Raw genomic sequence first — 26480 nt, forward strand, 5'->3', positions numbered from 1 at the left:
CACTCCTGATCTAGCTGTCCTTTTGGTTTGCTTTTGTTTTAGGTGTGGTTGTTAATAACTGTGAGTTTGCTGTCCTTTCACTGTTAATATTTTTCATCTTCTTTTTCTTATATAAGTCCCTTTAGCATTTCATATAATAAGGGCTTGGTGAAGATGAACTCCTTGAACTTGACCTTATCTGAGAAGCACTTTATCTGTCCTTCCATTCTAAATGAAAGTTTTGCTGGATAAAGCAATCTTGGCTGTAGGTCTTTGGATTTCATGACTTGGAATACTTCTTTCCAGCCCCTTCTTGCCTGTAAGGTCTCTTGTGAGAAATCTGCTGACAGTCTGATGGAAACTCCTTTGTAGGTGACTATCCCCTTATCCCTTCCTGCTTACAGGATTCTCTCCTTCGTTTTAATCTTGGCTAATGTAATGATGATGTGCCTTGGTGGGTTCCTTCTTGGGTCCAACTTCTTTAGGACTCTCTGAGCTTCCTGGATTTCCTGGAAGTTTATTGCCTTTGCCAGATTGGGGAAATTCTCCTTTATTATTTGTTCAAATAAGTTTTCCATTCGTGGCTGTTCCTCTTCCCCTTCTGGTACCCCTTTAATCCGGATGTTGGAACATTTAAAGATGTCCTGGAGGTTCCTAAGCCCCCTCATTTTTTTGAATTCTCATTTCTTCATTCCTTTCTGGTCGGATGTTTTGTTCTTCCTTCTGGTCCATTCCATTGATTTGAGTCCCAGTTTCCTTTCCATCACTATTGGTTTCCTGGACATCTCCCTTCATTTCAATTAGTTTAGCCTTCATATGTTCCTCTAATTTGTGACTATAATCAACCAGTTCTGTTAGCATCCTAATGAACACTGTCTTGAATTGTGCTTCTGAGAGGCTGGCAATTTCTCGGTCGCTGAGAGTTATCGGCTCTGGGACTTTGAGTTCTTCTTGCGCCATCTTTTGGGCTGTTCGTGCCTGTTACATAGCAGGATCGGAGCCCTAGGTGTTCACTAGAGCAGGGCAACTGAGTCGCTGGGTTGTGATGTTGTACGTGGGGGCGGGGTCAATGAGGAACAGTGGCGTCCCATCTGCCACCTGCAGCCTCCCACCGCCGCAGCTACAGGTGCCGCAGCTGCCACCGTCACCGGGCCCATGCGTTAATCCCACTGCACGCGAGTGTGCCACCGCTGTCAGCCCTCGCCCCCTGGGGCCTACATGGTCCGTCTCACCGTGCGCGAATGTTCGACCGCGGTCAGTCTGCCCCACACCCTGCCTGGGTCCAGGCCACTTGCGAGCCTAGGTCAGGGGATCTGTCCTGTTCTGCTGCTGGCTCCACCCCTCTTACCGTCCCAGTTGCACGGTTAGATGTAGTTGAACTTCCGTATAATTCAATTTTTCTGTCCTTTGGCTGTGTCTTTGTTCTCCAAACCTTTGTTGTATTCAAACTTGGTTGTGGGAGAAGGCACAGTGTTTCCACCTATGCCTCCATCTTGGCGGAAGTCAACATCTCATTTTAATTTGCTTGTTTGTTATGATTGAGTTCGAACTATTTTTAATATACCGATTAACCATTTTTATTATTTCTGTGTTTAGATTTTTCAGTTAATATTTTTTTAGTCACTTATTGTGTTGTTTTTATAAAGTATACAAGTTCTCTTAAAAAGTGAGTATGTACTCATTATTTTAAAAAGCAAACAAAAAACTTTATTTTCTGCCCTGGCTGGTGTAGCTCAGTGGACTGAGCACAGGCCTGTGAAGCAAAGGGTCGCTGGTTCGATTCCCAGTCAGGGCACATGCCTGTATTGCAGGCCAGGTCCCCGGTGGGGAACACATGAGAGGCAACCACACATTGATATTTCGCTCCCACTCTTTCTCCTTCCCTTCCCCTCTAAAAATAAATAAAATATTTTAAAAAACCAAAAACCATTTCTTTAAAAAAAAACACTTTATTTTCTGTAAATAGTTTTCCAATTTGGTATTGGCCTTATCATTAAATATACATGTTTCATTTTTCTGTAGACAAATTGCTTATAAGCTTTAGAATGTTTTTTCTTGTTCTGTATTCTAGTATTTTATGGTTTGCTTATGACATACTACTTTAAAAACCTAATATTCAGTTTTAGTTTCTATTTTATTGATTATGCTATTACGGTTGTCCCATTTCCCCCCTCCACCCTGCACACCCCCTCCCACCCACATTCCCCCCTTTACTTCATGTCCATGTGTCATACTTATAAGTTCTTTAGCCTCTATATTTCCCATACTATTCTTACCCTCACCCTTGTCTATTTTCTACCTACCCTCTATGCTACTTATTTTCTGTACCTTCTCCCCCCTCTCCTCCTCCCACTCCCCTGTTGATAACCCTCCAGGTGATCTCCATTTCTATGGTTCCACTCCCCATCTAGCTGTCCTCTTAGTTTGCTTTTGTTTTAGGTGTGGTTGTTAATAACTGTAAGTTTGCTGTCCTTTCACTGTTCATATTTTTTATCTTCTTTTTCTTAGATAAGTCCCTTTAACATTTCATATAATAAGGGCTTAGTGAGGATGAACTCCTTGAACTTGACCTTATCTGAGAAGCACTTTATCTGCCCTTCCATTCTAAATGAAAGCTTTGCTGGATAGAGCAATCTTGGATGTAGGTCTTTGGATTTCATGACTTGGAATACTTCTTTCCAGCCCCTTCTTGCCTGCAAGGTCTCTTTTGAGAAATCTGCTGACAGTCTGATGGGAACTCCTTTGTAGATAACTGTCTCCTTTTCTCTTGCTGCTTCTAGGATTCTCTCCTTATCTTTAATCTTGGCTAATGTAATGATGATGTGCCTTGGTGTGTTGCTCCTTGGGTCCAACTTCTTTGGGACTCTCTGAGCTTCCTGGATTTCCTGGAAGTCTATTTCCTCTGCCAGATTGGGGAAGTTCTCCTTTATTATTTGTTCAAATAATTTTTCTACTTGTTGCTCTTCCTCTTTTTCTGGTACCCCTATAATTTGGATGTTGGAACCTTTAAAGATGTCCTGGAGGTTCCTAAGTCTCTCCTCATTTCTTTGAATTCTTGTTTCTTCTTTCTTTTCTGGTCGGATGTTTGGTTCTTCCTTCTGGTCTACTCCATTGATTTGAGTCCCAGTTTCCTTCCCATCATTATTTGTTCTCTGTACATTTCCCTTTATTTCACTTAGCGTAACCTTCATTTTTTCATCTAATTTGCGGCCAAATTCAGCCAATTCTGTGAGCATCCTGATCACCAGTGCTTTGTACTGTGCATCTGATAGGTTGGCTATCTCTTGGTCACTTAGTTGTATTATTTATGGAACTTTGATCTGTTCTTCTGTTTGGACCATTTTATTTCGTCATGACGTACCTGTTATGTATGAGGGGCAGGGCCTTAGGTGTTCATTATTGCGGGGCAACCCAGTCACTGGGTTGTGACACTGTGTGTGGGTCCGAGGTCCAAGAAGGAACGATGGTGCTTACTCTGCTCTCTGCTGGATTTCAGACACTTCCCTTGCTTCCCACAAGCAAATTGGACCCTTCTGGTACTGGTTTCTGGGTGGGTGCACTTGTGTATCCTCTAGGACCCTGTGGGTCTCTTCAACCAACTTTCCTGCGAGGCTGGGAGTCTCTCCTTGCACCTCAACTCCCACAGGTGTTTGTTTTGAGGCTTTATGTCCTGGACCTGGGACCCTGGGTTGCGCAGTCTGTCTCGTTCCCCAGTTTTGCCTGGTTTATCTGTGCACCAATGTGGGACCACCCGGTCCGCCAGCCGCCAGCTCCCTCCACAATCCGCCACCTCACTGGGTGTGTCCTTTGCCACCTTACGTGCCCGGGGTCTGCTGGCCACCGCTTTGTGGCGAGTTCTCTCTGCCCGGCCCACCGTCCCACCTCCGCCCTGCCTACGGGTCTGGATGAATGTTTCTTCTTTAACTCCTTGGTTGTCGGACTTCTATACAGTTCAGTTTTCTGTTTGTTCCAGTTGTGTTTTTGTTTCTAAATTTTTGTTGTCCTTATTTTGGTTGTGCGAGGAGGTAGTGTGTCTACCTACGCCTCTATGTTGGCCAAAAGTCCTGAAACTCCAGTTTTATTTCTGACTATGACAAGATATTTGATAAAAATTTTATGTAATGTTTTAAATAAAATCAGTATGAATTAGACTAAGGTCTATGTTTTGTTTTAAAGATCTTTGCATTAGTGTATATATCTTTTTTTTTTTAAATAATTGATCAGGATATCAAAGCGTGCTCTACGAGACAGATTCAAATGCACATTTAGCTCTCATGATTTCGATGTTCTCAGCATTTCCGTAACTTGCTGCATGGAACAGTGTTTGTTTATCCTTTTTTCCCTAGTGAAGGGGTGATAGGTGCTTTGTTATAGAAAACGTGAACCTTGTAGGAAACCACAATTATTAAAATGAGTAAGATCACAGGTAGTCCAGCTCCTAGGCATCATCACGAGCAGTTTGGTGTCTTGTGCAGTGCGGCGTTGGTCACCCCGCAGGTAAGGCCCTTCCGGGGTTGGCTGAGTGGGCAACACAGTGGTGTCCCCGCCCTCCATTCCATCATCTCATGACGTCGCTGCTCCACAGCCAGCAACCTGTGTCCCAGAAAGCCCCTGGCAGACTCCCTTTTGTGTTTCCTTGACCAGAGTTGTGGCACCTGCATTACTGACAAGAGAAATGGACTTGCCAAGGCCAGCTTATTAGACTGAGAGACTAATTGGCTTTCTCCCTCTGGGCTGGGGCAGGGAGCCTGGCCTTCTCCAGGGAAGTGGGCAGAGCCGTGCGCTCTTGGAAGGGAGGCATAGGTCTAGGGGTGAGTTGGCAGGGCCTGCCACTTGGGCATATTGTTTTTCCAGGTTTACATTTTATGTTCTTTCCGCTTATTATGCACTAAACACCTTCCACGGTGTTCTCTCCGTAAATATCACTTCTGTGTGTTGTGTGCTCTGACCACACCTGAATCTGCTTCATCGTCTCTCCAGTTCTGGACCTTAAGGCTGTTTTCAGTTTCTGGTATTGTAAACAGAATATAGCAAACATAAGGTTTTGCACTAAATTTTAAATTCTCCATCTCAAGGTAGACTTTTATTCTTTTCATTACTGATAGTAACTATAGGAGTTGCATTATTAGTAACAGTGACTGCTATTAGCCGAGGTTATGGACGTACTGAAGACTTGATACACACTGTGCAGCTGCTTTGTAAAAAAGTTGAACTCTGCAGTCCAGCCTTCCCAGCAGTATAGTAGTGCATGTTCCTCCTCATTTTTGCCTTTTCTGTCTTTCATTCAATTATTACCGTATATTCCATTGGCAAATATTAGCTGAGTACGTTCCACAGCCAGAGCACTGTGCTGGGTTATGGGGTTACAAGACTTGTTCTGTTCAGGAAAGATACATTGTAGTTTATGGAATCACACAAATGCGTGACCAGCTAGTGAGAAGGGTTATGAAGAAAGCTTCCCAGGGCTATGAGGACTGCAGGCATTACTGCCCCAACTGCCCCAAATGCCCCCCGGCGGAGGGCAGGAGTGGAGGAGGAGCCTGTGACTGGGCTTGCTGAGGCGGCAGGAGTGCTCTGTGGCTGTTGGGCAAACAAGATGGACGGTGTCTTTGTGAAGCCTGGCTGGAATGGGCTTGGCAGTAGAGTGGGGTCACATGGCAGACCCGGTAATGGACTTGGGCCTTCCTCCAGAGAGTGTTGGGCAGCCACGATTCAAGGGGCTTCCAGAAAGGAGATGGTGGTGACCCAATCATATGTGAGAGCATTTTGGAGGGACCAGAGTGGATCCTAGACACAAGATTAGATTGTGAAGGTGGCCATGGAATGCCCGACCAGCACCAAGTGAATCTCATTTTTTTACTTGCTAACTTTATTAACGAAAACGTAATTGTATCACATTTCTGTGGTTTTCATGGTTAGTGTGATCGGATCATTTCCCCACATGCTTGGTGGGCATTTGTGTTCTTTTTTGGTGGGTGGCCTTTTACAGACTGCTGCGTCGGTGGGGCAGCCTTGCGTGGTGCCTGGGTGTGCCCCCTGTGCAGCCGCGGTGCTGGCCGTCACCCTGAACCTCCTTTGCAACTTTGCTCTGCCTCAGTTTCCTCTTCTGTGACGTGGGGACAGTAATGGTGTACTCCTTTCATAAGGTAGTCATGAGGGTTACGGGTAACCCTAGTGCTGACCCGTGTGGGTGCTGCGTGTGTGCGCATCTCATCTAAGTGTGTGGGCCCTGTGCACAAACATACATGAGCTCTATTGTGCATGTGTCTTACTCTGATTCAGCATCCATACTCATTTTTGTGTTGGTACGTTTTTAACTCTTCCCCATGAACAAACTCAGATGCTGAGTCGCTGTTCTGAAGTACTGATGCTATCTGCAGTGAGCAGATGCCTGGCCTCTCTTTTGGGGTGTCTCCTGCGCTGTGACACTGGCCAGGTTGCACACACCTTTTGTGTATCAATGTGTTTATCAAAATGCTTTCCAAGTAATCTTCCAATTCATTTATAACGTATATTGGTTTATTAATACAATACAAGGCTATAAATAGATTTTTTTCTCATGAAGCCAGCCAGTTGGCTCCACCTACTGACCCACCCTGCTCCCCTCACCGGGCCGTGGTGCTCCACCTGTGGGGTCCATGCACCGCTCGGGTCTGTTTGGGGAGTATGTCTCTGTGGTCCAGCTGTTGCATTCTTGTATTATGCTAGGATGGCCTTGACGTGAGCAGTATAGCTGTCCTCTTTTTAAAAAATAATTTAGCCGTTCTTTTTTTTTTTTTTTTAGCTTTTATTTATTTATCTTTAGAGGGGAAGGGAAGGAGAGAAAGAGAGAAGCACCAGTGTATGGTTGCCTCCCCTGAGTCCCCCGCCGGGAACTGGCCTGCAACCCAGGCATGTGCCCTGACCAGGAATCGAACCACAATCCTGTGGTTCGCAGGCCCGCGCTCAACCTACTGAGCCACACCAGCCAGGGCAATTTAGTCGTTCTTACCTGTTTGTTCTTGCACTTGAACTTTAGATTAATCGTTTCATTAGGTATCCACTGTTTACTGTCTCTATCCTCATTAGAATTTGCAGTAAACTGCTATTTAATTTGACACCAATTAGCATTTATATACTATTTGACTATTACATTTGGGGGTTGTATATTCTATTTAACACACATATATTCCTCAGCAGCATTTCATACTTTTTCTTTTTTTTAAACTAGTTCTTATGCATCTTTTTTTTTAAAGATTTTATTTATTTTATCTTTAGAGGGGAAGGGAAGGAGAGAGGGAGAGAAATATCCATGTGTGGTTGCCTTCTGGTGCATCCCCTCCCGGGAACTGGCCTGCAACCCAGGCATGTGCCCTGACTGGGAATCGAACTGCAATCTTGTGGTTCGCAGGCCCGCGCTCAATCCACTGAGCTACACCAGCCAGGGCGCATTTCATACTTTTTCATATTTTTTAAGATTATTCATAAATGTTTCTTTTAAAAAATGGTTTATTTGCTATTAAGGATATAGTATTTCTCAAAAAGGAAGTTGTTTTGTCTTATATATTTCTTTTATATCCAGCCACATTCCTTGACTGACGTGGTTCTAAGAGTTTTTAGGTAACCCTGTATCAACTGGGGTTATAATGTCATCATCTGCAAATAATCTGGGTTTGGTTTCTGTTTTAATAGTTTACCTTTTATTTGTTTTGTGTTATAGAATACACTAGAATTTGCCAAACAACATTAAATACAATATTTATTTGATTCTAAGACCATTCAGCTTAAGGACATGCTATCACTTTAATGGTAGTTTTTGGGGGGCTACCACTTGAAATGCCCACAGGTTGCAACTCACGTTCCAAAATCAGAAGTGTTTTGGCGTGCATCTCACAACTGGGGACGTAAGATAAACTGGTAATGGTGGCTCCCATTCCTTATTTTAGTGCGATTTACGATAGTCTTTGTTATGTTAAAGAATATCCTTTTTGGCCCTGGCTGGTGTAGCTCAGTGGATTGAGCACGGGCCTGCGAACCAGAGGATCGAGGTTCAATTCCCAGTCAGGGTATATGCCTGGGTTGCAGGCCGGTTCCCTGCAGGCCAACTCCCAGCAGGGGACGCACCAAAGGCAACCATACATTGATGTTTCTCTCCCTTTCTCCTTCCCCTCTAAAGATAAATAAATAAATAAAATCTTTAAAAAAAAAAAAAGAATACCCTTTTTGGAATCAAATAAAAAGCTCTAATTCTGCTGGACGGCAAGGAGAAGCCTGTACTGGTTGGTTTAACAAAAAGTGAGCGTGGCAGCTGCGCACGCGTCACCCAGGACACCGGAGTGTCCGACCCTTTCCCTGTGACCATCCCAGGGGCAGAGCGCCCATTGCGGAGTGACGCCCATTGCGGAGTGACGCCCATTGCGGAGTGATGCCCATTGCGGAGTGACGCCCATTGCGGAGTGACGCCCATTGCGGAGTGACGTCTCTGGTGGCCCCGCCCTGGGGGCTCCCTGGCTGCACCGCCCACCGAGGAGCGTGTATTAGTCTCACAGCGTGGCAGTGACACATTTGGTGGCTTAAAGCAGCAAGTTTATTTTCTCACCATATGGAGGCCAAAAGTCAGAAATCGGTACCACTGGGCCAAAATTGAGGAGTCGTGGGGCCAGGCTCCTTCTGGAGGCTCTAGGGAAGAACCTTGTGAGCCTCGCCTTCCCTGGCTCATGGTGGCTGCCTGCATTACTTGGCTTGTGGCCATGTCACTCCAGTCTTTTTAAGGCCAGAATCTTCAAATCTCTGTCTGCACCGTCTTCACACCCCTTCTCTCTGTGTGTAGATGGAAATTTTCGTGAACTTTTCGTTGCTTTTTTCAGTGCTGAGGGTGATGATTTCAACGAGGTGTGTGTTAGCAGTGGCAAAGCCTTGGTCATTCCCTTTGGAAGGAAGACTGTCGACACATGGAAATGGCTCTAAGCTGATTCCCAGAAAATCAGTTCATTGAAAAATTGGTTCTACGAGAGCTGCTCGACCCCGTCCCCGCCCCACCTCCCACTGCCCCTAGCCTGCAGCTCTGCGGGAACGGGAGGTGGGCATGTTCTCTAATACTATTGTGAAGGCAGGATGAAAACTGATCAATTAAGACCTTAAAGAAAAAAATCAATTCAGCATATTGGTTGCTTAGTAAATTGGTAATTTAGGGAATTGGCCATTTGGCAAATTGGCTTTCTGCGATTGGCTCTTGGGAAACCAGTCTGCTGCTTCCCTAGAAGACACTGCAGAACGTGGGCAGAGTCTGTCCTCAAGCCTAGATGAGCACTGCGCTTGTCCCCCTGCTTGTCCCCTACAAGCCACGACATGGGGACATTGCCCTTGCAGGAAGGTGGGCTGGGTCATAAAGAGGAAGAGGAAGAGGAAGTGAGTGGGAGGTGCCCTACCTTTGGACCCTGACTCAGCAGAACCCAGATGTGGGCCAGCAGCTGAGCTTCTCTGTGCTGGTCAGGCCACACGGGAGGGCGGTCAGCTGGTGCGTGCCAGCCAGACGTGGGAAGGCAGCTATAGGGTGTCCGGACTTAATGCATACAACCACAAGTTGTACAGAGTGATCTTGGGGAGTTGTTGTAAGACTAAATGTGCGTTAACTGTTCCAACTTACAGCACGAAATACTCAACACTGGCCTGTTAGTCATTGTCAGTGATACTGTTTTGACACTAGTGTGATAGTCCTAATGTGTGACGTATCCACGATCACAGTGCCTGGTGCCTACAGGTAGTGATAAACACTGCTTCTCTTTTTTCATTGACTGGATAACTTAGGGTACAGGCGCTAGTCCACCTTTGGAGACCTGTTTGTTCTGGGGTCACCTGAGGCATCTCTTGATTCTTGTAACTTCAAAAGCCAGTCTAGTCACCGACATCAGTGGAGCATGTACATCAGCACAAACACAGCCACGGAGCACTACTCAGCCAGCTGGCCGGCGCACTGTTCCCTCTGCCAGAGAGCCTTACCCATCACCAAAGCAAGTGGGGGCTGCTGGGGGGGACCCTGAGGATTTTGAAATTGTGTTGCTATGGCATGAACTCTTAGAGTGGAATTAAAAAAACAGTGATAAAGAAAAGAAAAGAAACAACAAAACAAGGAGGACAATAAACTGGTGCCTAGCAACCCTGTGAATTGCTGATTATATTATGTGCACGTATCACCTCGGACTAAAGATAAGAACATGGGTTTGTTCATGTGTGCACCCTTTTCTCACACAATGACCTGGTAACTAAAAATAACTCAGAAATCTCTTGCCTTTTGGTGATGTGTTGCCAGTTTAGTAGCATACACTCATGGGCAGCGCATTGCTGTTGCCGTGTCCCTGTATGAGCAAGTGTTGGAGGGGCTTGCAGACATCTGCTTTACCAGAGGGAGCAGACGATCCAGCTGGATGCAGCCCATATGTGCGCTAGTCTGGGATAGGAAACTGTAGATGAGAAAGACTTGTAAATCCGCTTCCCCGCACACAGTGAGGTTAAACAGAAGATCCGCGACAAACCAGACTAACGGTTATTTATAGTGAAAAAGCAAGAATAGCAGGGCTTGGAAACTAAAACCAGCTCAGTAGCCAGAAGATAGCGTCCTCCCCGTAAGGGGGATGTCCAGGCCCCTGAAGACACATAGGAGCCGGAGCCGGAGCTTGGTGGAGTTGTGGGCAAGCCGGAGTTGGAGTGAGGGGCTTTTTCACGCATACCTTATTTTAGATGGGAACTCTCAAACCGTTTCAGCGGTGGTTAGTAAGCAGCCCTCGGTCACGCACAGCCGGGCAGCAGGCGCTCAGACCCTGGGAACGGAGCTCCCCGCAGTAGTCCAGGAGAACGTTCCTGGTGCCTTTGTGCACCGGGAAAGCACACGAGGGGAAGGCACTGGTCGGTGAACAAGGGAGGAGTAGGGGTCATTTTGACTGCTTTTCTGTATTTTCTGAAATTTTCTCTAATTTTCTCTAATCAATGGGTTGGTTTTGGTTGTTTTAAATCAAGCCCATACAACAGAATAACACAAAGATTCACGTGTCACCACCTGACAAGCCTGTGGGCGCTGAAGCAACTGCTGAGGGTGGCGAGAGTTGAAATGTTTATGAATGAGACAGGCTGCAGTTACTTGAGCTAAGATTAAATTACAAGAGCAATTGTTCTTTCAAGGCCCATCTGACCCTCTGCTTAGAAGACAGGTGTCCCTTTTGCTCCGCCCCTGTGTCCTGTGTTGGATGGGGCTAGGGTGGCCGCAGTGTGCTTTCCCCCTGCCCAGTTGTTTTGATTAAGGCTTTTCTGGAATATTCTTGTAGGAGGGTTAAGAGCTGTGGGGTTGTTTAGCCTGAAGACAAGAAAGCAGAGGTAAGGCATAACTTATTTGACTTAAAGGGAAGACAGAATGTGGGAAGATAGGCTGGACTTGTTATAGCGAGAGTTTGTTCTTGTTTTTTACCTTATAAAATTATGACGTAGAGCATAAAGAGTAAGTGTGTGACAGTGAACCATTGGGAAGCAGCCATCTACACAGCCGCCACCCAACACCATCAGCCACAGCCTTCCCCAGCAGGCTGACTCTTAGCTGGGAGATGGCGGCTCTCCTACACGTCAGGTCCTCCGTACTGAACATACGTCTGGCTCAGGTCAGGCACTCAAATGACGGAATGAGGCGTGATCTGAGATCGTGAAAGTGCTCTAGTAGGGGAAGTGCAGAGCAACAGAGAAACACAAAATGAGGGGCCACGAATTCCACCCGCTCCCCCAACCCAGAGTAAGGAAAGGCTCCCTGGGAGGGAACAGCTGAAGCAGATCTTCAGAGACTGTTTCACTAGAAGCAGTGCAGGAAGCGCAGTGTAAGCCCGGGAACAGAATGTGCAAAGACACAGAAGCAGGAAAGAACACAGCCAGGCCAAATGAGAAGTCGGGGGGCGACGGACACTTAGGGTGAATGGAATAGGAGGGCAGTGGAGAAGGGACGCCGACTGGTGGTAACGCTGGTGAGGGACTGCCTTGTAAGTCCCAAAAGCAGTGGGGATAAAAAATTAAACACAGAAAAAGGAAATGTTCCCATGTGAGAGTTTGTTGAGCCCTGGAGCTGATCTATAGCATTTTTCCCAGACATCTTGAGCCAAAGAGAGCAGACGCATGAGCACGATCACAAAATCAACTGAAGTTCCGCCTCTAGATAATGCAGGCGATCTTTTGAAAAGTCAGGGTGTAACTGGAGCAAGTGTGATGGTGGCGGTTTTCCAGTCAGACCTGGAAAGCCTCATCCCCACCTCTGTGATTTGGGAAGCTGTGTGAAGATTAAGGGGTGTGCCTGTAAAGGACTTCCCCCTCCCTGTGACGGCAGCAGGAGGGTTTTATGATGTAGATCCAAAATCGTTCAGTTGCTGTTATTGTCTTGCATTTTAGTGTCTATTACTGGTTCATGTCAGCTTATGATATTAATAGTATGTTAATGTTAACCAGTTTAAGAAATCTGCCCCTCAACCCTACCCCACCACTTTCCACATTAAGGATTCAAGGTCCTTAGTGCTGATAGAGCCTAAGGCTATTTCTCCAATGTGGGGCTTCCTGGTGCGTCTTTGTTTTCCTTTGCTTTTTGCCTTGCATACCTGAGAGGGCCAGTTAGTAGCATTCTGAGTTCAGTATTTACACGTTTTCCAAGAGAAAGAGCACTCTGCCCAATACTCCTGCAAGGAAGGATTGGAGCTATAACCGTCGTGAGACCAGACGGCTTCTGTTAGCTGAGCTCAAGCCCCTCCCCTCAGCCAAACTTTCCAAAGGGGCTGTCCTTCCCGAGAAACGAAAGTGAAATTGAACCGGAGCCATTTCACAGCCAGTGCCCGTGCCTGGCCCAGGGGTATTTCCTGTTTGGACTCCAAGGACACCCCCTTGTCTGCGAATCCTCAAGCAGAAGCCTGGACCCCGGAAACCAACGGTGGCCGCGGGGAGGGTCCCACCGCGGGGAGGGTCCCACCCACGGGGAGGGTCGCACTCCCCGGACATGCTTCCAGGGCGCCATGGACCCGAGTCAGGTAAGTGTGGGCCACCCACTGCCCGGGCGCTCCTGTTTCAGCCCCTGGTGAGTGTGCGCTGTGAGTGCGCGTGCACGCACGCGTGTGTGTTTTCTTGCCAGGCAGAGTTGCTGTTCTCGTGCTTTGTATCCTGCTAATGATAGTGCGGTGCTGAGCGACCAGAGTAGGAGGGCCTGTGAGGGGCTGCACCCCGGTCGGAGTGACGGGGGGGCTGCACCCCCTTCGTTCCTCTGAGCCCAGGTCGAGGCAGAGCCCCCTCTCCTCTCCCTTCTGCTTGGACCTCCCAGGCACGCCCCCAGCCGCCCTTCAGTCCCATTTGGACAGCATGCTCTATTCCTCTCTGCGCCCTTTAAACTTCCTGGAGGCATTTGGGGAATGAGAACCCACCCTTCCTAACCTGCAGGAGAAAGTTTATAGCAGCTTTCTTCATTATGGCTAAAAACTGGGGAAACCCAAATGTCCTTCAACAGGTGATGAGATTAAAGAAAAAGGGTTGGGGTCGGATGGTGTGCCGGACTGCCGCTTGGCCGGAGGAAGGAGAGACCGGTGCTGCAATGGCGTGGGTGAGCCGCAGTGCGCTCAGCAGGCGCTGAGCCTCGGGCTGCGTGCTGTGTGCGTCCCCTTAGCTTTGTTCCGGAAAAAAGAAAGCCGTAAGGGCAGCCCCCAGACGTGGGTGTCGGGGTCTGGTTGGAGGCCAAAGGAATTGACTGCGGAGTGGCGAAAACCTTTCTGGGAAAGGGAGACATTCTGTGTCTCGATGGCGGTACTGATGAGGCTGTATGTGCTCTGACTCTGCCGTCAGGTCTCAGAATTACACACTAAAAAGGGTGCGTTTTACTGTTCGTTAATTTACCTCCATTTAAAAAAATGCACCGGGTCCCACAGAAGTAACGCCTGCTTAAGTGTGGTTGATAGGGTAATAATATGAGTGTAATAATTTATGGTTCCAATGTGAACATTTCACCTGGAATGTCTGTGGTGTGCTTGAGTGTGATGTTGTTGTGTTACAGAATTGCATGCTTATCCTTGTGTAATACAAGATTTCATAATAAAAAGCTGTTATTTATGCCAGACCCGGTATGTAAAACACATGTACACATAGGTACGTAAAGAACAGAGACGTCCACCAGAGCGGCCAAGTGTAGGTTTCCAGTTGTGAGTACAGGAAACAGTTTATTCTTGTATTACTGTTTATTAATTGTATTATTTTATTACAACTCACTTCATATGTGTTATATATGTCTATAAAAATCAGGTCAATTTAACATACAGTGAAACTGACCCTTTTTAATGTTTAATTCTGAGTTTTGACAACCTAGAGTCCAAGCACGTATAGCCTTGTAACTGCCTCCGGTTGCAATTGTACAAGCGTACAGTGCGCGCGCGCACACGTGCACGTAGACGTACCTCCCTGCTGTAGAAGAGGCGGAGACACCCTGACTTGCAGGAAGGGCAGTTTTCACACCAGTATATTACCCTTCGGGGCCCGTGTGGTGAGAGCGGGGCTCATCTTCGGTCCCGGCTGCGTGAGGCTGGGTGGAAGTGCAGTTCTGCAGGGCGGCAGGTGCGACGTGGCTGTAGGGTGTGCGTGGTAAGTGGGCCTGAGTGAGGGATTCAGGAACGAGCGCCGCGAGTTGGTTCCGCACTGTCCTGCTCTCACCCTGGCGCAGCGAACCTCCAAATGGCGATTGTTTCCAAGTAGTGGCTTAGCTTGGCTTTCGGGGGCCTTGGGTGTGGGGTAGGGGGGGAGAAAAAATCAATAATCTCCCTCTAATCTTTCTCTGAAATAACAGTTGTTAACAAATGTGGCCTTCTTTTCTCTGCTCATTCTAGCGTGTACACACGCACACACATATTCATGGGGTTTTTCTCTTGTTCACGGAACAGTGGGTCACAGCAAACACTGTTCCTCTGCGGCTGGCTTTTGTTGTTGTCTAATTCAACGTTTTATCATTCCTAAATTTTCTCCAGGTGAATACAAATAGATCACAACACTTTTTTTAAAAACTGTGAGTACTCTTCCAAAGCATGAATTTGTTGTGATTTATGCTACCCTTTTGATGTAGATGAACATGCAAATGTTTTGCAGGTAAAAGCAGTTTGAATCTAGAAAGCATTTAGCTAGGAACTGACTCTAGCCACTTTGAAACAGTTCTTTTGACCAAGGTCACTCTAAGAACTAATGAGAAAAGCGCTGAAACCCTCGGAATTCAGCTCCCGGAGCCAGGCTCCCAGTCCAGTGGTACACACACCTTGGCCCCCAGCAGCATGGTGGGGACACAGTTGTGTGCAGCATGAGGAGCAAGAGAGGAGGGGTAGCGTGCGTAGGGATGTCTTGTCTGTGCCGTCACTAGTTCCACAGATGTTGGTTTGGGACCAGCTTTGTGCCAGGTGTTCTTGTAGGTGCTGGGGGTGCGGAGATAGTGGAAGCAGGTGTAGTCCTTTCCCCCCAGAAGTGCACCATGGAGTTGATGGAGCCCCCATCCATATTATGTGAGGAATATTGGGAGTAATTTCTAGGGCACCTACTATTGTTAATCACCTTTCAGATATACTACAGTCTGTGTGTGCCATTTACAAAATCAGTAGCTGTCCTGGCCGGTGTGGCTGAGTCGGTTGGAGCATCATCCCGCAACCAAAGGGCTGCAGATTCGATTCCCAGTTAGGGCACATGCCTGAGTTGCAGATTCGATCCCTGATCCTGGCTCATACAATCCCTGGTCCAGGCATGAATGAGAGGCAGCCAATCAATCAGTGATTCTCATGTTGATGTTTCCCTCTCTCCCTTCTCCCCTCTCTAAAAAGCAATGAAAAAAAAGTCTTCAAGTGAGGATTAAAAAATAAAATAAAAATATAATGAAATATAAAAACATTAGTAGCTATGATAAAAGGTAAAGAAAGCAGTGTAACACGTGCCAAGTAGGAGGAGTTCAAAGACAGGAAGCTGGAGGAGATGGAGGCGGGTCTCCTGGAGAAAGTGTTTAAGGAGATCTGTAAGTAAGAGGTTGGACGTGGCAACAGGTGGTCACAGAGGGCGAAGCAGCCCACTGGGTTGCACTGCAGAGGGATGCAGAGACAAGGGGCTCTTGTCCTAGGCAGGCAGTCCTGGTGAGAGGTGAGGAGGGGCTAGAACTGTAGGCAACACACTTCAGGGAAATACCGAGGTGGCAGGCAACACGGGACTGGGCCGCTGCCTGACTTTTAGGTGTTGGAGAAAGGCAGGCAGGCAGCAAAGATGACGCGGGTGTCTAGCCTGAATGACTAGAAGGAGAAGGGTGCCATTAACAGTAGCAGCAGGAGGAGGGCCTGGGGTTGGGGGAAGATTCATCCAGTCGGAATATGTGGCGTTTGAGGAAATGGCAGGATAGCCAAGTGAACAGATTTTTAGGCATTTAGAAATTCAGTCTTAAGCTTCAGCATAAGGTGGTGGCTCTAGATGATCAGTTGGAACAGTCTCTTAAGAGGGGCTGGTTTAGGCTGAGGAGTGGATGAAATCACTCCAGGGAAGGAAGACGCAGCCCTGAGACGAAACCTTGGGGACCAGTTGCATGCAAGGGGTAGGGGAAAGGGACCGGGACAGACAGGGCAAAGAGAGGTGAAACGAGGGAGACCTTCGATGCCGTCACCAGATGCCGTCACCAGACCGTGGGAGGAGAATTTTTAAAGGAAAAACTCAGTCCACAGTGAAGCAATGTTGAACTGCACTGACCCCTGAAGAAGTGAAAACCTGAAGTTCAAGAGCAGGAATTTATGTGACCCCTTTTGTCAGTGCCCTTCTCCAGCCCCGTGCGGACCCTTTAGAACAGAAAAGGAGACAGTGGGCCTTGCTTGGGTGGGTAAGGGAGCTGACCGAGACATCCGGGCTGAACGAGTGGGTGTGTGAAACCAGAATGGGGTTGAGTGGGACTGGCTGCCCCGCAGCTACTTGGGGGTCACATGCGTGAGGAGGTGAAGTTGTAGGGACAGGGAAGTTTCCATCAGAAAAACAGCACGAGTCAGCGAAGTGCAGCCCTCCACTATTTTGTCAATGAAGTTTTGTTCCTGAGCTCTGGGGGTTCAGGGTGGTCTGTTCGAAAGTGGTTGTTGCCACGTGGTTTTATTTGTACTTCCAACCAGCAAAGGAGGCTGGATTCATACCAGAAGCTCTGCCTCCACAAAGGGAGCCTTAGCCATTCCTTATATACACTATTTGGGCAACTAAATGTTAATTTTTTCTTTGCAGTTGGCTACTCTCATCCCAGTTGAGTTCCTATCTCCTCTTCCTATTTACAGTTGTATCTGCAAAATACTCTGCTACATTTTAACAATTAGCAAGAAATAACACTGAGAATTTCCTAGACTTTGAGACCCTTGTCCCATCTGACAGTTTTCACATTGAGAACAGCTGCTTTTGTGCTACGATTGAAGATTCATCTGGCCCTTTCTAGAAAAAATTCCCTGACCCCTGGAAAAGAGTTGCATGCAGGGTTTGAGGTTTGGTGGTGGCCGCAGCTAGAGTTAATGGTGAGACTGAGAAGCTAGACCAGCCAGTCACGTGGCTGAAGGGTCCAGGTGGCAATCATCCAGGAGTCCCACAGCCAGGGCGCCGGATTCGCAGGAGTGCTAAAATCCCCTGATTGCATCAGGGGCGTGGGGGAGTAGAAGGCTGAAGTCAAAAGGGGCACAACTGCCTGCGGTACCCACTCGGGAGCCTTCAGGAGATTCAGACAAGGGGACGGTCATGGAGAAACGCTGTTCTAGGTGCTGCCCCACCTCCACCTGCAGGTGTACACAAGCCCCGGAGGGAGGAAGCATTTTCTGAGAGCCCACCCTGGGTCCCCTAAGTACCTCCTGTCCCCACCCGGACCAGGGAGGGGGGAAGGGTCATGAGGGCTCGTTGTCCTGGTAACTGTGTGGCAGTTTGTGAGGACCCGTGTCCTGTAGAACTGGGTTCTGAAGGACACACGGTGGAAGCAGAGAGCTAAGGGAGTGTGTGAGCGTGGGGCTGAGGGGCCCAGGAATAGGCCCTGCCAGCTCCACTTGCCCAGGAGAACCCAGGTAGTTTGGGAGGAAAGGAGTAAGGGCCCGGCGTCCCTTCTGAGCCTGAGCTCCACACCGAGGATGAGAGCAGTGTGCCTTTTTTAAAAGGAATCTTCCAGCTGCCCTAAAACCGAGTTCTGGCAGGGACCGGCAGGTGAAGCTGTGCGCGCCTGTTGTTTTCTGATCATCCAAAGGAGTCGGGGGGGGGGGGTGTGCTGCGGCTGCTCCCTGAGCCCCCCACCCTGCACGCCCCCCCCCTTTGCAGTTTAGGTTATTATCCTGTTTTTATTTCTTTGTAAAACAAAACATCTGTTTGTTTTTCTAATTTGAAAAGGGTAACTGTTTTTGATGAGTGGGAAGATTAATTCTCAGCTCCCTAAAGTTCTGCCAAAGGGGAAAGAACGAGTTAGGTTGCCGTTAGGGCCACGCTGCTGCCCGGGGCTCAGCATTCGGCCCTGAGCCTCTCCCCTGCGGCAGGCCACCAGGCAGTGCTCACACGAGGTGGGCGTGGGCGAGCCCTCCGGCCTGGGTCCCCAGCCCCCCTCAGGCCGTCCCATCGGGTGCAGCACGCCCCCCACGCCCCCGCCCCTCCACCTGCAGGGCCTGGCTCACCACTGCAGTCCTAATTCACTTTCTCTTCCGTCTTGTTCCGCAGGGGTCTTTCCTGAACAGATACTACCCAGACCCACTTCAAGGCTATGAGCACAGTGGACTCAGACACCAGCAGCCGGGGCCAGGATCTTATCCTAATAGTTTCCAGCTTCAGCAAATAGAGTTTCTCAAGGGGCAGCTCCCAGAAGTACCCCTAATTGGAAAGCAGGCACCAGGACTGCCACTGCCCCTCCCTGAATTCTGGCCAAGGTTTCCAGGACCCCCTGCCAGAGGCAGGCAGGCGGAGATCTGGGGTATCCCCAGGGGCACACCTCTCAGAAGTCAGGCACTCCAGAGAGAGTTCCAGCTTCCTTCCCCCCGTGGCAGGGCTGTGCCATGGAGAGGTGTTGACAGGCTTTCCTCACGCTTCCAGGACCTGAGGATCGGCCTCCAGGATCAGGAGCAAAGGGTGTTAGAGGTCTTACAGAAGCTCGGCGAAGGGAAGGTCACCACAGCTCAGAATCTGGCCGGGAAGCTCCAAGTCCCCAAGAAGGAAATCAATCACATTTTGTACTCTCTGGCGAAGAAGGGTACGCTGCATCAGGAGGCAGGAAGGCCCCCTTTGTGGAGACTTGCGTCCTCGGCCCCTCATTGGAGCCAGCACAGCCAACCAGCGAGAGCAGACAGGTGTAGCCAGGAAGCTCCAAACTCAGACCCCAGTTTGGAAACTGAAGACAGAGACCCCACATCTGTCTTAGAAGATCCTTCGGAGCCTGTTGACATGGCTGAGATCAAGGAGGAAATCTGCAACTACCTGTTTAATGTGTCCAAGTCCTCTGCCCTGAATTTGGCTAAAAATATCGGCCTCTCCAAAGCCCGAGATGTCAACACCGTGCTGATTGACTTGGAAAGGCAGGGGGATGTCTACAGGCAAGGAACCACCCCTCCGATATGGTATTTGACTGACAAGAAGCGGGAGAGGATACAACTCAGGAGAAACACGAACACTGTTCCCGAAACCACTCCAGCTGCTGTCCCGGAGACCAACAGGAACGCAGAGCTCCCTCCCTGTCATTCACCGGTGCCAGGTGCCTGGAACAGTGTCAGCACAGAAAACTTGGAGAATGGGCAAGAACCAGTCATAAAGTTAGAAAGTGGGCAAGATGTCACACCAGAACCAATAAAACCGCAGCCACCTGTCCGTGACAATGGCCCCTCAAAAACAGGGTATGTTGACTTTGAACATGGCCAGTGGGCCACAGACGACATCCCAGATGACTTGAATAGCATCCATGCAGCCCCAGGTGAGTTTCGAGCCATCATGGAGATGCCCTCCTTCTACAGTCATGGCTTGCCACGGTGTTCACCCTACAAGAAACTGACAGAGTGCCAGCTGAAGAACCCCATCAGCGGGCTGTTAGAATATGCTCAGTTCGCTAGTCAGACCTGTGAGTTCAACCTGATAGAGCAGAGTGGACCACCCCATGAACCTCGGTAAGAGACCCCAGGAACTGTGCCTAGGGTTGGGGTCAGGCGCTCTGGCTCCTGACGCAGTCTCCGCTGATTCATGACAGTGCCGTGTGGTGGCCCCTGTCTTTTCCCTCCTCTTCTCTGCCTTTTGACTAAAGCACCCTCGTTGGCCCTTCCTCTAGCTCTTGAGCAGGGGATGTAGAGCTCGGACTAGCCAGGATCTTGCTGAGCAAGGGGGAGGTTGACCCTGTTGGCTAAAATGAAGCTTCTTGGGGGGGAGGATTAGCTTTCATGTGTCAGTACTGTGTCTGCCTGCTAAGGCCAGAGGTAATGAAGACCTGGCTGTTCCCCCTTTCCCTACCTACACTGAGTCCGCAGAGAGGCTGCAGGGACAGATGGGTTGGGGCAGGCTGCACACCCGGAGCCGGGGCAGCTGTGCTGCAGCCGCAGTGGGTTCGGACCCACCCCAGCCCCCGTAGGGAAGGGGCAGTGTTGAGAGGGCACCGCTGCCAGCCTCCTGGGGGTACTGGTTCTGATTTTACATGCTTCCTCCGCACAGATGGCTGGGCTAGCACTTGCTGCTGCTCCTAAGCTGTGAAATCAGAAATTCCCTCATTCAGACAGTTGGCCAGGCTCCTGCAGGCCAGCCGACAGATTGAGGAAGACAAGTGGGCCCAGAAGGAGCTGCTGCAGGGCCTAGCAGAAAGCTGAACCCACTGAAGCTGAGCGATGATGTGCCCCAGCTAGTGAGGACAGGAGAGAGTAACCTAGACTGTCTTGTAAGAGTGAGGGCTCCCAGCTTGACCTTTATCCCTTGTTGTGACTGTTTAATGACACACGCTGTCTTTGCGATGTCATTGTGGGAGGGCTGTTAAGTAAAGGAGGTGTGTCCATCGGAAAGCTAGTGGGGCCAGGACTGGTTTACCTCTGTTGGGGGTGAAGACTGGACAGCTGCCGTTCACTTTCCTCTGCCCCACTCCCCATGGCTGGGGAAAGCAGCAGGTTTTGTGGCTAACCTTTCTTTGGACTCCAGCTGTAAGAAACATTGATGCCAATGTTCAGATACTTCAGAAGACCCAGGAAATAAGAAATTTGACCTACTTTTCTAAATGAAATCCCAGGTTGAGCAAAGAGCTGAACAAATTTGAAAGCTTGAACAAAGGAAGTCTAAGTTTAGTCCAGAAGCCTAGAACAAGCACTTTTTAGTTTTCTACATAACGGGGAAATTCCTTTCATCTCAGGCGTCAGACAAACAGAGCTTTAGAATGACTCAAACCACGAGTGAGCGGTGTGTCTCTGTGGGCAGGCTGGGGACAGGAACAGGCCCCAAGGAGTGGCAGGTGTCGGGGGTGTAAGGCCGCACCGAAAGGCTGTCATCCGCTGCCCCTGGGGCGGACAGCCTACCACAGTTGCTTTAGGGTGAAGGCATTTTGGTTGCTAACAAGACCGTCTTGTGGTGGTTTTACCTCATCCTTTTCGTACAGGCTTTACCTCAACTCACTGCGGAGAGATGAGAGACAGTGGGTGTCCCCTGAGCTAGTTCCATGTCACCTGTGGCCGTGTTTGCTCTAATGAGCTATAGGCAGGCAGCCACCAGCTGCTTTGTTTCCAAAAAGTAGGAACAGGCTGGGCCTCCTGAGGGTCAGGAGTCCCTCGGCCTACCTTCTGTTTCCTCCACAAATCAAAAAGCCCCTTAGAGTAGCCAGAGTTCCAGGGTGAAGACCTCTTTGGAAAGGGCAAAAGGGAGGCCCAGACTAGTGTTCACACATCTAATCACTTTCCATCAAGATTTAAATTCCAAGTTGTCATCAGTGGCCGAGAGTTTCCCCCAGCTGAAGCTGGCAGCAAGAAAGTGGCCAAGCAGGATGCAGCCATGAAAGCCATGACAATCCTGCTTGAGGAAGCTAAAGCCAAGGATGGCGGAAGACCGGAAGAACCGTACTGCTGTTCCACGGAGAGAGAACCGGAGAAGGTGGGTGCCCTGCCCTCCGGGAGGGTGTGGCTGCTTCTCCGTGTCCGTGAAGGGTCAGGCCTGGGCTGGCCCTCCTGAGGCCTCCCAGCTGACCCCTTAGCTCCGGGTCAGTGGAGGTAAGGAATTCCTTACCTCCTGCTGTTCCCACCTGCCCACCTCACCTGCTCGTGCCCGGCTCCCCTCCTCCCCGCACCCCCTGACCAAGTAGACTTCCAGATGGCAGAGTTGAACGAGGTATTAAAGATCATCAAGTCCCATCTCCAGATGAGAAAAGAGGCCCAGAACGTTTGAGTAACTCACCCTTTCCTGTAATTCTCAGAAAATTCCCACAGCCCTCTTTCATTGGAAAGCCTGACTTTCACGTGTAGTTGACCAAAAGAAATTCTCCCGTCGCCATTCCCTCTGCTCTGATGGACTAGCTAATGTTTTCTTAGTTGTTTTTGTTTTGTTTTTGTTTTTCTTTGTCTCTCATTTTCTCCAGACTGCAGAGTCCCAGCCCACCACCCCTTCAGCAACTTCCTTCTTTTCTGGGAAGAACCCCGTCACTACATTGCTTGAGTGTGTGCACAAGTTGGGGAGCTCCTGTGAATTCCGCCTCCTATCCAGAGAAGGCCCTGCCCATGACCCCAAGTACATCTCTTGTATCATGTATCTCTGCTGAGGTTTTCTCAAAAAAGAGAGAGATACAGTTCCTCCTTGCCTCCTCAGAGATGGCAGATTATTTCACAGAGCAATCACTCCTGTTTTCGATATGGAAGATGGGGGGCCTTGAGGGCATGGCAGAGGATCTGGGACTAGGAATTCAAAGGGCAAAGCAGGGACCAGGCACTGGGGAGCTACGCAGCTTGGAGGTTATTGGTGGTGGGACAAAGCGGTACAAGACCCAGGCATACGCGTGACAAGCTCTGCTCTGAGGCTCTGCAGACTTACACGTGCAGGAGAAGGGTTCCTGGAGGAGGTGACTCTAGGCTGGTGCTCAGTGTTGTGTAGGGGTCAGCGAGGCTCAGAGAGACAGGGCAGGAGGAGGGAGAGAGGCACCAGGTCTTCAAGCGGCTGCATGAGCCAAGGCACAGAGGTGATGTGTGTGAGGAAACGGCCAGTCCTGAAGGACAACAGGCGCCGAAAGCTGGGCAGATCTCTTCCATCAAAACCATTTTGATTCTCCCCTCGTCTCCTGCCAGGTTCCAGTACTGTGTTGCCATGGGAAACCACACTTTCCCCACTGCGAGTGCCCCCAGCAAGAAAGTGGCAAAGCAGATGGCTGCAGAGGAAGCCATGAAGGCCCTGCATGGGGAGGCGACCAACTCGACACCTGAGAACCAGGTGGGGCCATTCACTACTCGAAAGATGCGGGTCGTTTTTAGCAGCAGGATGGTGTAGGATTGCCTGGGAATCCCTCAGTTTCCTTAAGTGTTTGTGGCCGATCCCTCTTGATTTGGCTGATTCTCTTTCAGCCCGGAAGTACCAACACAGAATCGTTTGATAACTTGGAATCTGCGATGCCCAGCAAGGTCAGGAGGATTGGCGAGCTCGTCAGATACCTGAACACCAACCCCGTGGGTGGCCTGTTGGAATACGCCCGCTCCCATGGCTTTGCTGCTGAGTTCAAGCTGGTTGACCAGTCCGGACCTCCTCATGAGCCCAAGTGAGTGTTCAGTGCTGACGACTGCTGTGTGCCACAGGGTGGGGACAGCGTGTAACCCGGGGAGAGAAAGGGTGTGCATGAGCTGTGAATGACAGCACAGGAGGGGCAAGTTGAGGGCAAGCTGACAGACAGTGCAAGTTCAGCCATGTCTCTGCTGCCCCTAGAAGATCAGCCACTTTCAAAATAGAGTTACTTTTCCAATGAGCGTGATCTTTTTAGATTTTTTAACTAACTTTAATTTGAAAGGACTACATATATACATAGAAAATCATTCAGGCTGATTCAAAAGGTGAACGAGAAAGTGTCTCGTTTCTGTCTCGGATTCTAGTCTCCTGCCCCTTACCCCACATACAGTGTTACCAGCTTCGTGAGTCCCTCTAGAAATTTCCATACACATATTAGCATAGTTTCCTTTCTGTTTTTTTTCCCTTTCTGTTTTAAGGAAAAATAAGTATATAACACTTCTTCTGTGCTATGCTTCGACTCCTTTACTTACGGAAGTATCTTAGAGGTCATCACAGGTCAGCATATACAGGTCAGTGGGACTCGTACATGGCTACCTAATGTTTCATTGAGCAGATGCTGACCATTTTTAAGTGGTTCTGTGTTAAACCAGAGATGCAGAGGATCTTGTCGAAATTGGACACCGGTGTGGTCCCCTAGTTTACGAAAGTGAATGTTGGGACTGCTGACACCCTTCCCTTACACAATTTATTTAACCAACTTCCAATTACGTGTTGGTTGGTTTCGGTTTTACAAACAAAAACACTCTGGCAGCGACTGCTTGTGCACTGCGTGCACATCTGCTCACGTGTGCGTGCACGTCTGTGTGTAAACTTTCAGGAGTGAAGTTTCTAGGCCATGGGTCATGTAGGGTTTTTTTTTATTTATTTAATCCTCACCTGAGGGTGTGTTTGTTGATTTTTAGAGGGAGGAAGGTGGGGAGAGAGAAATACGGATGCAAGTGAGACACAGCGACCATTTCCCTCCTTCGCAGGCCCCAACCGGGGACTGGACCCACAACCCTTGGTGCCTCATGGAGGGTGCGCCAACCAACGGAGCCATTCTCCAATGAGAATTACACCAGCTTATATTTCCATCAACAGTGTAGGGTGGGGCAAAACTAGGTTTACAGCTGTGAGAATGCAAAACACAGTTTATTGTTGTCTTATTTGTTAATTACTGCTTTTCCAAACAAACTACCATACACCTACTTGTGCTGCTCCCTGTGTATGAGAGTGGCTTTTCCCCTGCACCGTGAGCAGTCGGCACTGTTGGTGTTTCTGTCTCTGCCATTCCAAAATGTGAACGCAGTGCCAAGATTAGTCTACATTCGGGAATTTATTACTGTAACTTACCATATTAATAGATTAAAGGATAAAAATTCCAAAAAGTCATTTAGTAGAATTCAGCATTTACTCAGACTTTTTTAAAAATCCAGTCTGTGGAATTATGGAGTGCCTCCCTGGCATCATAAAAATATATGTCTGAAGTCAAAAGCCAGCCACTTACCTGGCGTTGAACCTGGAACTGTCCTCTAAGTCAGGAGGAAGGTGTGGACACCAGTGTCATTATTTACTGTTGTCCTGGAACACTGGTTAATGCAGAGAAAAATAAGTATAAAGGGAGGAAAGAGGATGTAAAGTTATCATCATTTGCAGATGATAGGATTGAATATATGGAATGTTCATAAGAAAACTGAAGAGACTTCCGGCCAAGATGGAGGTGTAGGTGGAAACACCGTGCCACCTCGTAGAACCAAGTTTAAAGACAACAAAGTTTTAGTAACAAAAACGCAACCAAAACACAGAAAATTGAACTGTACAGAAGTCCCACAACAACAATGAGCCATTCAGCCAGACTGGTAAAAGGGGCAAAGCCAGTGGCTGGCGGAGCAGGGTTTCACAGTAAAACTCCACCAGACCGACCCAGGCGTGCAGGCTGTGGTTGGCAGATCCCAGGTGTGGGGTTGCAATGGGCAGACCCAGTGAGGGCACAAGGCGGCAGGCTGACCATGGTCACACATTCACGTGCAGATAAACCAGGAGAAGGAGTGAGCAGTGAGACGGACCCGCAGGCCCCAGCGGCAGGAAGCAGCAGAGGGGACCGCCATTGCCCCTCTTTGACCCCGCCCCCACAGAGTCACAACCTAGCGACTGAGTTTCTCCAGCCTGGTGAACACCTAGGGCTCTGCCCCTCATGTAACAGGCATGAACAGACCAAAACATCATGGCTCAAGAAGAACTCAAAGCCCCAGGGCCAATAACTCTAAGCAACCAAGAAATAGGCAACCTATCAGATGCACAGTTCAAAACACTGGTAATCAGGATGCTCACAGAACTGGTTGATTTTAGTCACAAATTAGAGGAACAATGAAGGCTAAACTAATTGAAATGAAGGGAAATGCACAGGAAACCAATAGTGATGGAAAGGAAACTGGGACTCAAATCAAGGGAGTGGACCAGAAGGAAGAAAAAAATGACCAAACAGAAAAGGATGAAGAAACAAGAATTCAAAAAAATGAGGAGAGGCTTAGGAACCTTCAGGACATCTTTAAACATTCCAACATCCGAATTATATGGGTACCAGAAGGGGAAGGGGAAGAGCAACAAGTGGGAAACTTATTTGAACAAATAATAAAGGAGAACTTCCCCAATCTGGCAAAGTTAATAGACTTCCAGGAAATCCAGGAAAATCAGAGAATCCCAAAGAAGGTGGTCCCAAGGAGGAACACACCAAGGCACATCATAATTACATTAGCCAAAATTAAAATGAAGGAGAG

The 26480-nt window shown here is 48.7% G+C and overlaps 1 protein-coding gene across 5 annotated transcripts in view; it reads left to right on the forward strand.

Annotated features, from left to right (window-relative positions):
- ADAR (adenosine deaminase RNA specific) overlaps window positions 1–26480 on the forward strand; it is a 47058-nt gene that overhangs the window by 5542 nt on the left and 15036 nt on the right. For 2 of the 5 annotated variants that reach the window (XM_037050639.1, XM_037050641.1), the window contains exons 1-6: window positions 12774–13001; window positions 18676–20105; window positions 21870–22053; window positions 22535–22683; window positions 23235–23376; window positions 23508–23698. In XM_037050639.1, the coding sequence (XP_036906534.1) occupies window positions 12987–13001; window positions 18676–20105; window positions 21870–22053; window positions 22535–22683; window positions 23235–23376; window positions 23508–23698 (2111 nt within the window). In that variant the 5' untranslated portion in view covers window positions 12774–12986. Of the gene's footprint in view, window positions 1–12773; window positions 13002–18675; window positions 20106–21869; window positions 22054–22534; window positions 22684–23234; window positions 23377–23507; window positions 23699–26480 lie in introns of those variants that run through there. The other 3 variants (XM_037050640.1, XM_037050643.1, XM_037050642.1) reach the window with 3 other exon arrangements.

This window comes from Sturnira hondurensis, unplaced genomic scaffold, assembly GCF_014824575.4.
Source record: "Sturnira hondurensis isolate 20B ecotype Veracruz unplaced genomic scaffold, ASM1482457v3 Scaffold0006829, whole genome shotgun sequence".
NCBI classification, from domain to species: domain Eukaryota; kingdom Metazoa; phylum Chordata; class Mammalia; order Chiroptera; family Phyllostomidae; genus Sturnira; species Sturnira hondurensis.